We start from the raw sequence: 14,210 nt of genomic DNA, 5'->3' as shown, positions 1-14,210 counted from the left end.
CAGAACGTATTTGATAATACTACCCCTCTTGTGCAAAGTAGAAGAGAAGGCAAGGAGAGAAAGAGGGCCGTATAAGAGTCACTGCACTCAAGCTATAATTGAATAGGGATTTGTGCTCCAAATACACGACTCTCCAAAAGACGTTCAGGGTCAATTATCCCACTCCCCCCCACAAGCAAGCATTAGAGTGTACTTACCTCAGCTTCTGCTATTAGCTGCATTTTCCTTGTTATCACATGGTCAACATCAACCCGGCCTAAGGAAAGAAAGCAAATATGTTAACACTTGCATTTTCAGTAATGTGAGCTGCATATCTGGAAACACAGAGAGCATAACATACAGTAGCTCAGTCACTGATTTTTCATTAGTGCTTCTGGCTTCTAATAAGGGAGGTTCAAAACAAAGAAAGAAATTCATAAGCTATGATGAAGTATTTTCAACAGACATTTAGGATCCCAGCATAAGGCAGTCAACAGCTGATAACATGTTGGATTTTCGAAAGCTTTGTTTTCCATCAGCAACTCTGCAAATCTTCCCAAGGTCCCTAAACATATTCAGCCTTGAAACAGCAATTAGAACAACCCTTAGAAGGTCATATCCAAGTGTGCTGATCTTTTATCAGAGCTTTATCTTATGCACAGTGAACTAGATGTTGTCTGTAGGTCTCTGCATTGCCAATAGATGAGGCAGTCAAGTCACAACTACCTGTAAAATACCATAACCAGCTCTGAAGAAACACTAAATGGCAAGTTGGAAGGTTCAAACCTGGCTATTCCCACTCCTTTCATCCCCCAGGAGAAGCACTAGATTTCAGTCTGACTGTATTCTTCAATGTGTTTCATTGCTTAAGCAGTCAGGTATAACCATGCTGTGAACATCATCTAACTTTTACCATTACTAATACCACTGGCTAATATGTAAAGCCTCAAATATCACCTTTCTTTTGCATAAAGAACTACATACATCTGAGATGCCTCTGACATCAAGAGAAACAACATATACAAGTCAGACTTCAGACTAGTTGAGTTTTAAGACAAGGTTTGTCTGCAATGGTTACAGAGTGCTCGCAAGCCAGCTGGTGTTTCACTTCTTCAATAAGAACACCCCAAGATACTTAAAACAGACCCTTGCATGTGAAGGAAAAGCAAGATTAAAGCAGCAGTATCCACCCCCCAAAATACTAGTCAGGTTTAAAGATAGCAACAAACCTTGTGCTTGTTGTTTGGCAACTACAGCTACAACAGTACCTTACACATGAACACATGGTTAGCATTACAACTTGCACGCTCAGTTTCTAAGACAACATTACCACTTTTAGAAAAAGAAGGTTCTGAACTGATTCCCTAGTAACATTTCCAGGGAAGCATGAGCTAATGGATTTGCCATAGAAGTGCCAGTGTTGTGCTGCTGTGTGACAAGAAAAACAGATTCATAGCAATATCACAGTTTATAATACAGCCTCCTTGTCTCGTCCTCCTTTTATGTGCACAGCCTATGTACACAAAATGTAGTGTGTTGCTCTAATAGAAGCAAGTGCTTCTATGATGAACACTGGTCTGAAGGTGCTCTCATGAGCAATTAGTTATAAGAAGTTTGGGTAGATCTGCTTCAGAGATGACTCCAATTCCAATATTGGAGAATAGTTAAATGAAACAAGAAAACAAGAGACTATCTTCAATGAAACTACACTCAGTTGTTCAAATTCCTCCCCCCCCACCCAAGGAAGAAGATTGGGTTTTTTGTCCATAAAAACTGCTACACAAGCTATAGACTTAAGAACAGGCCAGCAACAACAGCCTATTGCTTAGCAGCCTTGCAATGCAACAACAAACAAGGAAACTGCTTAACACTATGAATTTTTGGCTGCATGCAAAGATCCATTTTTACAAAAATAGAATTCCTGGTTGCTAAGCATCTCACCTCCAAGACAAATAAATTACCTCAGCATTTAAATTCATCATGCTGTTACACTTGCTGAACAGCAGCAGTTTGGAAAACAATTTGAGTGTAAAATACCGCTAGAGGGTCCCTCGCCCCACTCAGTCCCACTCAGCTCGTCTCAAACAGACTCTCCCCCAATAAATTAAAAAAAAAAAATTCAAATCAGGTTTTTCCAGAAGCAGCAGAACTGTATCCTGTTCGTATCATCTCAATGGCTCTAATCCCCCACTGTGCCACTCCACAACTGTATTCACAGCTCCCTCTCCTACACCGAGAACCACTTTGCGCTTACCTGTTAGAAAGCAGACCAGACAGAGCTACTGAGCTCAAAGCACAACCAACCTTTTCCTGTAGAAAGGTAAGAATTTGTGTCTCTTATCCAGCTGTGAGCCTTCAAGACACTATCAAGTTTGCTTGAAGCTGTTCAACATGGCCAAAGAGGACAGGACACATGAAACTTAAGGGGTTACACTATTTCCTTTGTAAGCTAAGCTAAAAATAAATAACCACTGCTTTGACCATTTATTTCCTGTCAGATCTTGCATTCAAAGCCTCAGTTATAATAACTACCCAGGAGTGGCTCACTTTGGAAATGAGACAACCTTTTTGATTTACAATGCCTTAATGATGGATGTACCAGTTTTACAGATACCTAATGCACAGCCCTAATGGTTGGAGGAAATGAGACCAGTCTCTGACCTGCTGACACTGCAATTGCTAAATGGTAGGCAGTGTCCCTCCTATCACTTTATTCACCCACACACCAGTGTGTATGCACAGCATCTTTCAAAAGGCTTTAAAATCAAGATATCTCCGTGTCTTCAGTATACACATCACCTATAACAAAATAAAAGCACCTGCAAGCTTGTTGCTTCTTTCCCAGAACAGAGTCCTGTGTAGAAGAAAATCCACCCCAAAACAACAACTCATTCTGCTGTGTTGCATTGCCCCATAAACTCAAGCTGCTTCACAAGGCAGATACCAGAGAACACAAACTCATCATCTTCTTGCATCACTCATCTTCTGTTGTGCAAGCTGCTACTAATGTTCTGTGAGGTCATTCACGAAAAGAACCATCATGTGATTTTGAGTCTAAAAGGAATTATGCACTGCTGAGAAGTCCAAATCCTCATTTTTCTTTGACACTGAAAATGAAGTCTGGATCCCTCTGTGTCACTTTGGGATTGCAAAGGCAACACCATTACAAAAATGGACTCAAGGCTTCACAACACAAGCAATATTATTAAAATACACATCTTAGCATTTAAAACAAGATGGGATACACCTTAAGAAAATGGGAAATATATTTAAAGTGATAAGGAAGAAAATCTTCTTTGAAGACTAGTATGAAATACTAGCAAGTTTCACAGGCTTTGCTTTGGAAGAGCTTTACTCACAGGGAGAAGTTCTAGCTTAATGGGAGTCATGCTCCTTTCCCAAAGACATTGATAAGATCTTTCGCTGACCACTTGTTTTGGGCTTGTAGACATTGATCTTGTAGGATGCAATAGCCCTGCACAGCCCGAATCCCAAGCAGGTTCAACAGGCAGAAGGGGGGTGGGGGGAGGGGGGGGAGAAAAGAAAAGAAAAAGAGCAATTTAAGTGTAAGCTTTGTTTCCATAGGAAACCAGGATAACAAAAGATCACTTGAAGATTGAGAACCAACACTTATTGCTGAAAACTTGAGCATCTTAGGTTTCACAGAAGACTTACACACTATCTTTCTTAAAGGATCCCATTGTCCTTTTTTCAGCTTACTCTAGCATATGTTACAGATAAGTGACATTTGAGATGACTAGAGAAGTGTCCCATTCGTATGATCTGTTAGTGCTGCAGCTGGGGATCCAACAAAAACAGCTTCTACGTGAGACACTAACCAGCACTCTACTAAGCAAGCTCTCAAAAATTAACTGTGTTTAAAAGCATTCATTTTATTTAACCGCTACACTCTGCAATTACCACTGAGGGCACAAGTGGGAATAAGTCATTTGAGTAATGCTGTGGCTTGCGTGCAGTGTTACAGTTCCAGCCTGCAGCCCAGCACTCAAACCTGTTGCCACTCAAACTGTTCCTGCATTGTGGCAGTAAGCACATTACTGAGCAGTCAGAACAACCCAGGGAGACTACTGCTATCTAAATCCCTGCACAGCATTCAAGACAAAAATGCCCTTCACAGAGAGGCTAGGAAAAGCACACAAACAGGCTTTAGTTTACTGACACTTTAAAAAAAACTAACAAACAAAAAAAAAAATCCAAAAAAAGACATGCTTCTCAAAACAACCAAGCACACCACCCAGTTCAGAAGCATTTTCCCCTAAGGATGTCAGGATCTGCTTAGCTTCAGGATCTTCATGGAAAATCACAGATACAAACTGTACCAACACTGTCCTTCTCTACAACAGTTTGAAAATACTATCTTCAGTTTGAAAATACTATCTTCATTATTTCTTGATCAGACAACTTGCCATTCAAGATGTTAAATCAACATAGGCAGAAAGATTTCATTACTGTCAGATACCTGGATTGAACGGCTCCCTCCAAAAACACTGAAGATGTTATCTGAAGGAAAGCAATGCTAAAGCCAACCTAGTGTGTGGCTACAGCACGAAGAGGGAGTCTTCCATATACAACATATGCTAATAATTTAATGCTAATAAGCCTTATTCTTACTTACAGTTATTTATTTGGCCATTCAGCAGATAAGATGCAAGTTATGACTAGATTGCTTCCAGAGCTCAGCTGATCTGCCTCAAGAATGCACAGGCCATAGGTCACTGCACCACAGTTGGGCAACAAATTCAGTTTAAAGTCATTTCTGCAGGGACATGGGACCCAAACAGCCTCTTCACTAGCAGGAAGAAACACCAGCGTTGTCTTAGGTCATGCCACCACGTCCACAGGCACTTCAGAAGTAACTGCTCAGCCTTCACCAAACCCCCAGGTTGCAAAACATGAGATCACCTAGAATTACCAGAACCTAGCTAGTCTCAGACAAGACAGCTCTGTTTGATCCATCAGCCAGAAACACATCCAAGATACTCAATTCAAGTGGCTTCATGCCAAATTCACTAATCTGTAAGAAATAGCCCGTTGATACAATGAACAATTACTGCTGTGAGTCAGACTGCAAACCCTAAAGCTTTCCAAATTGCTCCCTGTTTCAGGGCTCCCTCCTCCTCCATCTATCACCAGGCGCACACACAATTCATGCAGCGACATGAACTTTTGCACTGCGAATGATCAAAAGTAACCTCTTCACTGGAAGATAACAACCCCTTTCTAAGATCAGCATTACCAAACAGGCTTACTCACACCAAAGATGCCACACAGACTGTTTGCAGATTACTCTTCAGAGACACTTTTAATCCTTTTCTGATTTCTGAGGAAACAAGGGCAGACTCCAAAGGCAACAGTTCACTGTTTTGGATAGTCTCACCTTAGCATTTTGGAGGCACTCAGAAGCACACTCAAGAGCCACATCCTCTCTAACTTTAAAAGGTCTGCCCATGCAGTTTCTATTATGCTCGTTCCAGGTCCTTTTTCCTGAAACTGGTACTGCCCGATACCAACATCCCATTAAGCAGAAAAGTCTTATATTTTTTATGTATCTCCAGCTGAAAACGTATAAGCCTGATTTTTTTTTTGACAGGGGATTATTGCTGCCTAGATCACCTGTTGACTCTATGCCAGGACCAAATTAGTTGTTTAATTATGACACTGGAGACAATTCAAGAAGTGATATATGAGACCTGTCAAAGTGAAATTACAGAGTGAATAATTAGAAGATAGAAACACACCAAGAGACAGAATTCTTCTGGCAATCTCAAAGCTATGAATATTTCCACATCGCTATAAAATTTGGGGGTACCAGAGTACAAACTATTCAGTCATAGAACTCAAGAAATGAGACAGCTTTCAGAAGCACTGATGAGGCAAGGAAAACAATAACCTAACCTATACAAGAGTCAGACCTAATGTAGCTCTGAAGCCAATACATGCATTAAAATTACTCCTCTAAGCAGATCAGCCAATGCACTTGAGTTTTAATGAAGAAAGGATTAATGGCCTAGAAGTTTCTGTAGAAAGTTCACACTTCTGGAAACAATTGGCCCTTGACACATTAACTCTTAAGTTAAAAAGCAGATTGCATTTGCTAATCGGGGAGGATTAAGGGTGGGAAATCACATTAGTCATTTAGTTTTCCTGCAGAAATAATACTTGCATACAGGAGACAGTCTTGACGTGGTTAGAGTCCCTTGACTGCAATACACATGCATCTTGTCTAAAATTCTACACAACACCCAGTGTTAAGATGCTATGGTATAAAAAGGAAGTTGCCAGACAGCAGATCATTAGCCTTATGCGGCCTTTGTACACATCAGGAGTAATGCCTTAGAAAGAGCTATTCAGAAGTGAATAACTAGGACAAAAGAAAGTGAGGAAAGTCTATGGCTACTGATTTTGAGAAATTCTTCCACCTCAGCTGTGCTTTCACAGAAAGCCCTACCAAGTTATGCAAGCACACTGGACTACATCAAAAGGCCGCTATCTGGAACATGGGAACACTTCAACTTTATAAGGCTTCAACCTTTGTTTCACAGAGGTCCTGATCTAACCCCCCTATACGGAGGAATTCCTGACCATCTTCCTCCTGGGCCTATAATGTGGTCAGGCAGGCTCATGCCTCCCACCTCCCTGCAGTATTCCTGTTGTGCCCATCACTGTGCTGAGCAAAAAGTCTGCAAGAACTTAACGCTTCAGTCCTTCTGACACTTCTGTTGAATTGGCAGCAACCCTGGAAGATAAGAGGGTACCTCATCTTCATTAATCAGGATTCCTCCCCACTGTCCTTGCTGTCCTTCACTGTAGTTTGTACTGTATTAAAACAAGACTGCACTGATCTGAGCCAACCCACCAGGCACGTGTACATGCATGAAAGCCCGGTACACTTTCAAGAGATGTTTACTTGCTGTGCACGCACAGTATCTTACCTGCAGTGACATTATGCCACATCTGAGGTATTACAATGAAAGGCTCTTAAAGACAAGCACACCCACCTATCAAGTCCTAATTAGCACAGCTATATTTGCTCTTTACCCACGAGCCTGAAAGAACTCAAACTCATGCAGAAAAGTTAAAGTGTTTCAATATGTAGAAAGGTAGAAGTCTGCTTCAAAACAGTAGCCCTCAACTCCATGCAATTTTCTAAAAACAGCAGTAATGGAACAGTCCCATTCGATTCAATTAAAATGATCATACCACCAACAGCTTAAAATCCCAGTTCTCTAAACAGTTTGTGGGATGGCTTTCTCTCCAACGTGTTTTTTTGCAAGAAGAAATCTGACTTGTACCAAACTTAAATTTGCCCCAACTCTCATTTCAGCTGAAGGAAGTACTATGAAATAGTGACAGTATTCTGAAGCATACCAGTAAGAGTTACCTCCCTGAGTCACTGGCACTTTGGAACTTATACTGGGTTTGGAACTTATACTCATGTGGCACATTGCGATAAACCAGTTAAGCTTTTTACTTATTCTGTCTCCCAAAGAGAAAGGAAACAAGCTGTATTTCATCACTAACCTCCTTATCACTGGCTGGAATGTGGTATAGCATAACCCAGGAATTAGAGACGGTCACAATGTCCACAGGCAAACCCACGCATACTGCCACAACCATCCCTGCAGCTCAAGGGATAGGACAGAGGCAGCAGTGACCCGTCCACAAAGCCAACTATAAGCCACATATTTTTTTAAGGTAACCACAACAGACATGAATACAAACCTAAATGTTTTATTGTTCTATTTTATGGCATCCAACATTGAGACTGGATAGAAGGGAGCTGTTCTGACATTAACAGGGCCCACAGGAGCACAGAATCATCCTTTGTGCCATTCTACCTCCATCTGTCTGCCAGGACAGATACACCAGCTTAGCCTGGTATGTTAAAGACCATTTTATTCAATCTTGAAGGAGCCACATACTTTAAGCTTGTAAAGGAAGCAAGATGAACTCCCCAGAAAAAGTGTTTGTCAGGATGACTCAGAATTGTTTTCAAGATGCATTTGCACCATTTACAGCATTAAAGCATCTCCTCCTCATGACACACATTTGTCCTGTGACAATTAATCACTTTCTTTACTCTAGATCCCTGTAAGCACTGCAGTGTGCAGCCCTGAGGGGAAGTTCTGCAGGACAGCACTCCAAACAACCTAAACCTGCTGAAGAGGTGCAGCTGGTACACAGGGAGCTCCACCGTGGCAGCCTTTCTATGAGCAGAAAAGCTGAAATGAAAGAGCAAAGAGGCAAGAGCCATAAGCTAGAGAGCACACCTTAGAGGAGATCACATGCCAGAGATGCAACTAATCCTGAGCAAAAAAGTCTCACCATTGCTTGAGCTTTGAAATGATCTCTCAGTCTCAGGTCTCCTCTGTGTTTCTTCATTCTCAGGGGTCTTGCAGGTTGTATTGGAGCCAGACTGGCGTTTTCTTACACAGTCTTCACCTGCCATTGTTGCCTAGCTAGACCAGAAAAGGACAGCAAATAATTAATGAAAAAAAAAATATATTTACTCTTTACATTGTTCAAGAGTAAATTTACACAGCCTTCTAACACTGAAGTCAGACTTTCTTCCCTCCACATGACTTCAGAGCAAGGGTAAGGGAAATAAAGCACTTGTATTAGTCATTTACTGTAGATCACACTTCCTCTCCCTTACTACAAGCAGTAAAGGAACAAAGTAACCAGGCAAGATCCCCCACCACTACCAAAGTGACTCTCCACAGCTCCCTCTGTTACCTACAGACCCTCCAAGTATTTAAAATAACGTAAGTCTTTGTGAAATCTTTAAAAGGCCCTCACAAATCCTTTCTGACAGTCAGCTGGACAGCAAAATTTGTCTTTGGAGAGATCTGGTAGGATGCAGAATCACCCGCATTATTTTGTCTGAGCCAAGCCCCTTCCTGTCAAGTTTTCAATTCTTACTGAAAGAGCAGCTTCCTCATACTCTGCTTGGCCAGACAACAATTGCATTGCAAACCATGGAAAAACAGGAAGAGAATCAGGTTTGAACTACGCCTGATTCAATGACAAAGGTCACTGCTGGGGACAGAGCTGCTAGTAGGGAACACCTGAAGCACCACAGCCAGGCTGAAAGAAAAAAATTCTCCGTTAATGGAAAGGGGAGAAGACCAGAACTTGGTCACAAAGTGACATTCCAACATGCTCTCCATGAAGTTCAATAAGCTCTCAGAGATGTAGCTACAACCAGGGACAATTTTCAGAACCAGACTTCCAGAAAATCACACAGGCATGTATGTAACCACATTTGCAAACTAACACTTTTCCTTTTTGATATATTTTTTCACCTTAGCACAAACTCTTAAATACACGTTTTGTGCTAGTGAACAGAATACATGCACCAGCACAGATAAACTATTAGAGTAGGCAAGGAAAATTCATGCGCTTTTAGAGAAACTAAGAAAGCAGAACAATTATTTAAGGATGGATTTCCGCAGAATACTGAGACTGGCACTTCTGCAAAAGGGAAGTAAGACTATGATCAAGCATTTTCCTGAGTCTTCTTGTGTTTGTCCTTCTAGTAGAACAGTCTCCCATTCTCCTTTCAGGCACCACAGCACATAGGTGGGGAAAAACCTTCTGCAACACCAAACAACAAATCACCAATTCAATCACCAACACCATTTCTTGCAGCATTGCCTCTTGGCTCTGTCTCAAGAGATCACAGCAGGTCTACAATCTATTGAACAAAAAGACCACAAGTCACAAAGTTCTCAGCTGGCCTTGTGCAATACCTGATAGCTCATACTGTCAGAGTTTACATAATGCAAAAAGCATTCACGTGAATAAGAGAAAGAACCAGGGAAGAATATGGTAAATCTTCCTACAGTAACTACACTCAGCAGCACAGAAAGGCAGCTGGTGGGACATAGCTACTTCCTACCAGCTCTGTATACAGTTATTGCTGCAACCCTCTTGCCTTTAAACACAAATCAGTCACTGTCATGGAGACATTACTCCTTCCACCTCTCAGCCTTCCCACAAGGTTCTAGGTACAGACACAGCTGCATCATGCTAGAGCAAAGGATCATTTTGCCCACCTGGGTCTTACAACTACATAGAGATCCTGGACAGGCAAACATTTCAATCTTTCTGCTCTTACACAAGAGAGATGCCCAAAACCCTATCAAAGGATAAGAATGGATCACACTGATCACACAGTATGGTTTATGGAACAGTGGAGGAGGGGGAAACTGAGCGGCCTTATAAAATCATGCACTAACAAGCTATTCCTCAGGTCACTAGCGAGCCTCTCCACTGCCTCCTGATCCAAGTTAAGCTGTTCTTGTGGGCCACATCTGTCCTTAAAGGTGCAGTTTTTCCAACTCTTAACAGAGTTTAACTCTTTTCTTAGTACACTTTTCAACTTCTTCACGAGGTGAAGGCGGCACTCCTTCCTCTCCAGTGCAGAGTGGTTAAGCGTATCTCACTGAAGGGCTAACAGAAAGGAGTTAAAAATAAAGTTTCAGGATGAAGGAAAGAAAAATCATGTGTGTGAGAAAAAAAAAGTTAAAAGCAATTAACTTAAAGACTTACTCAATTCAGATAGGCTAAATGATCACAACAAAGCATTTTCCACACTGAAACCAGAACTGTGCTAGGGGAAATCTTATGAAAACAAGCATTTTCCTAGTCTACTTCCCATATGAAGAGAGGTATGTTACAGTACCTAAGCAACTATCAGCACATCAGTGCACAGAAGGCATTAGACCCTCCCTCTAATCTCTGTTAGAACTAAACCAATCATGACACAATGCCAGGGTAACTCCAAAATGCTCATCATCCCCTTCAAAAAAAGGAAATCGCTCCTTAAAATTAATGAACAGTCATTCTGCTCACCCCACTCCAAGCACTTGGAGGACACCTGGAACCATAAACACATCCTGTTATCAGATTTCCCAGCAGAAACGCCCTGGTCCTATAGGCATGACTGCATTACGGTACTCATAAAATGTCTCAGAAACCTTGAATTTCTCTATCTTCACTTTTGAAACATCGGTAATTATTAGCATGCCTTAGGAGAAAAGCAATATCCTATAGGAAGTACACCGCATTTCAAAAGGCTTGGAAGCACCGTGAGGGCACACTTTCTACCTCCAATACCGCTTACGCTAAATAATAACTTATCCCAAACACCCTTCCCATCTCCAAGGTTTTTCTTCAGCTCTTGGGGGTAACATTAAATAGCAAACTCTGCGGGCTACATCCTCGGTATCAGCAGAGCTCTTCACGAGCTAGGCTGGTACCAAAACAAAGTTAAGGTCATTGCACAGCTCACCCGCAACGCGCCAAACACTCCGCAGGAAAAAAAAAGAGAGAAAAAAAAGACGGAAAGCTGCAGATAACAATGGAAGCTGCTTAAAGCACTGCCGAGGCTCCAGCACACCCGAGACCACCAAGTCGGTTCCCTTCCTCACTAACTCCCTGGAAACAAGCACGGAAGTGTTACGCGGTGGTGGCCGCTGTCAGCAGAGAGACACCCCCCCTCCCCCCCAGCCCAGGCCCTGAGGGCGGCCGGTGGCCTGCGGAGCGCTGCCCGCCCCCCTCCAGCCGCCCGGCCCTCCGAAGGGCGCCGGGCACAGCCGCCCCCCCCGCAGCCTCCCCGCGCCGGGGGGACGCCGGTGCCGCTGGGGGCGGGCCGGGCCTAAAGCCGGCGGCGGGACGGAGCGGAGCCGCTGCCGCGGAGCCGGGCAGACCGGTGCCGGCGCCGTAGGGGGGGGTGGCGGCCGCCCTCGCCCCGCGGGAGCGTCACCTCAGGGCGACCGAGCCGCTGCCTCCGCGCGCGCCAGCTCCCCGCGACCGCTTCCCGCCTCCGCCGCGCGCCCGCGCGCCAGGGCCTCTTCCCGGGGCTCGCGCACGTCACCGCGCAGGGGGGAGGGGGGGAGGGAGGGGGGGGGGGGGAGAAAGCGGCGCCGCCGCCGCCTATTGGCTGGGAGGCGTTCCGCGGGGGAGGGGGCGCGCGGTGCGGGGGCGGCGGGAAGCCGGGTGGGAGGGCGCACGTGAGGCGCACGTGGGGCGCGCACCCCACCCTCCCTTCCGCCACCCTCAGTGTCCCCCCTCAGTGTCCCCCCTCAGTGACCCCCCTCAGTGACCCCCCTCCTCCCCCCCCCCTCCCCACTTTCCTGTCAGGCGGCCGCCTCCTTATCCTGCTCCTCCAGAGGCGGAAGGTAAAGCGGCGGGAAGGTTGCGCCTCATCCCCGGGGGCGTGGGGGGGTCTCCACCCCCAGCCCAAGGTCCTGGGTGGGCTCCCTCAGCACCCACAGGCAGGCCTGCCCTCGCCCTGAGGAACCCACACCCCCGCAGCCCAAGGAAAACTTATTTCAAGGAAGCCGGAGGACACCGAAGTCAAGGCTGGGAGGCCCGGAGGCTTTATCTGTCCTCGTCCTTCAGAGGGAACACAAGGGTTGCTCAACACACGCTTCCTCCAGGCTTCGGTACGGGAGCAAGGGCAAATATTTGTAAAGGGAAATAAAAATGGAGAGCCTCCAGCCTGAGTAGCACCCCCTGTCCCCCCAAGAGTGGGGTCTTGTGGCAAGGGGGTGTTCACCCTCACAGGTTGTACCCCAGGGAGCACAAACTGCAGCTCACCAGTAAGGCAAGGAGCTGAGAAGGGGCCTGGCTGGAGAGGTCTCCTGCTCTCCTTCCAGCCCCAGCCCGTACTTCCAGGGTCAAAAACTAGCAAAAGGCTGGGGTTTGTACCCTGGCTTTCTCTTTTTCTCGAGGCAGACACAGGCTCGTGACAGACGGTGAGTCACAGGAACACGTCACCACCAGCAAACAAACTCCAGTAACCTCTTGGTAGCTGCATTTCAGTGTAAATGGGAAAGTTTTCCCAAACTCGGGACAACTAAGCCACTAATTTCCTACTAGCAAGTATGCGTCAGGGCTATGTCTCCATGTGACTTCATGACAGGTACCCAGACCTTGAAAGCTCATCCCAAACCAAGGTACAAAGCTATGATGGGATATTAAAACATTTCTATTACATTACACCTTATCAGACCTGTTAATAAAACAGATTTATTTTGACCAACATACACCCAAGACATACTCTTTTTACATGTGTAACTGTTGGAACTGTTCAGAAGTTGTTTTAAATAATCTGTGGGGACTCTGAGCAGAGCCACTCAGTGAGAAAATCTGAAACTGATGTAGTTAGCAAAGCGTGTTCACACTATTATCCCATCACCCATCTTTCATGCTGCTTAATAGGAAAACTGTGGAAAAAATTAAGAGATAGAATAAAAAAGCTCTCATTGCTGAAATCCAAATAGCTGCATGGGTGATAGCACCAGGAATTTTCAGTTAACTTTGCCCCTGTTCTTAAGAAGTAGATTTTAACACAATGCTGCTCAAGTCAGGCTATACATGATCACTGGTGCCCTCATGCTGAAAGTGCTGTGCTAGCTATTTACACTGAAGTGTCTTGTGGTGCCAGCATTGGCTCGGTGAGCAATTGGAAAAGCAGAAAAAAATAATTAAAAAAAGGACAAAAGACCCACGTTCAAAAGTTTCCTCAGGTTCAGCAAATTGTTGAGTTTACTATTTCATCAAATTAGTAAAACCCTAACTCTGGGTGGTAGAAAAATGAGATACCTTTAACAGAAAGCAAAGTGCACCTAACCTTCAGAGTGAGTCAGATTGCTTTTCTTCTTAAAGAGGCTGTAGGTAGGTGCTACCAGACTTTATCAGCACCTCTTGACAAATCTCCCAGGCCAAAGCAGCAGTGTGACGGGCACTGAGCTCCCTCCCTGCTCTCTCTGCTTCTCCCTAGCAGAGCTGTTTCACAGCCTACCTCACCTTCTGTTTAGAAGCTATTTACCTGCAGCTCACTGAGTGTGAAAAGCAAAGTGGCTGCTCTTGTTACCTTTCTTCCCACCGTTTACACAAGAAATGGGAAGAAGGCATTGCCGCCTCTGCTTCCTGCCACTCACGCCCATCACCTGCTGTTGTCTTTGCTGGTCCAAATCGCTGTGCTGTTTCATCAGATACATCATTTACTGTGCTTGTCACCACGGTGCTTGCAATCTTCTTTTTTCTAGAGTGTTGTACCTTAATCCTACAGGTTGCATTGCTCAACAATTGCCTAACCACAACTGTTCCTGAGCACTCCTGGCTGAACCACTGTGTGGTTCCCATTTGTTGACGACGGAACCTGTGGCCCTGGCATCCCAACTTTTTGCTTCAGCTTC

General features: G+C 44.5%; 1 protein-coding gene across 4 annotated transcripts in view; it reads right to left on the bottom strand.

The window, feature by feature from the left end:
- The window catches only part of SOAT1 (sterol O-acyltransferase 1), a 29,992-nt gene extending 18,101 nt beyond the window's left edge, over window positions 1-11,891 (bottom strand). Inside the window, exons 1-3 of one of the 4 annotated variants that reach the window (XR_008749026.1) lie at window positions 11,297-11,493; window positions 8,326-8,459; window positions 198-256 (exon numbers count right to left, since the gene is read on the bottom strand). Coding sequence is in view for 3 of the 4 variants with exons in the window: in XM_055815466.1 (XP_055671441.1) it covers window positions 198-256; window positions 8,326-8,449 (183 nt within the window). In the remaining variant the exon portion in view is untranslated. Of the gene's footprint in view, window positions 1-197; window positions 257-8,325; window positions 8,460-11,296; window positions 11,494-11,770 lie in introns of those variants that run through there. The other 3 variants (XM_055815466.1, XM_055815467.1, XM_005231627.4) reach the window with 3 other exon arrangements.
- Window positions 11,892-14,210: the final 2,319 nt, after the last annotated feature.

The sequence above is a fragment of the Falco peregrinus genome, chromosome 10 (genome assembly GCF_023634155.1).
Source record: "Falco peregrinus isolate bFalPer1 chromosome 10, bFalPer1.pri, whole genome shotgun sequence".
Taxonomy (NCBI): Eukaryota; Metazoa; Chordata; class Aves; order Falconiformes; family Falconidae; genus Falco; species Falco peregrinus.
Note: the sequence above shows the minus strand (reverse complement) of the source record. Positions and strands in the feature narration are given on the sequence as shown.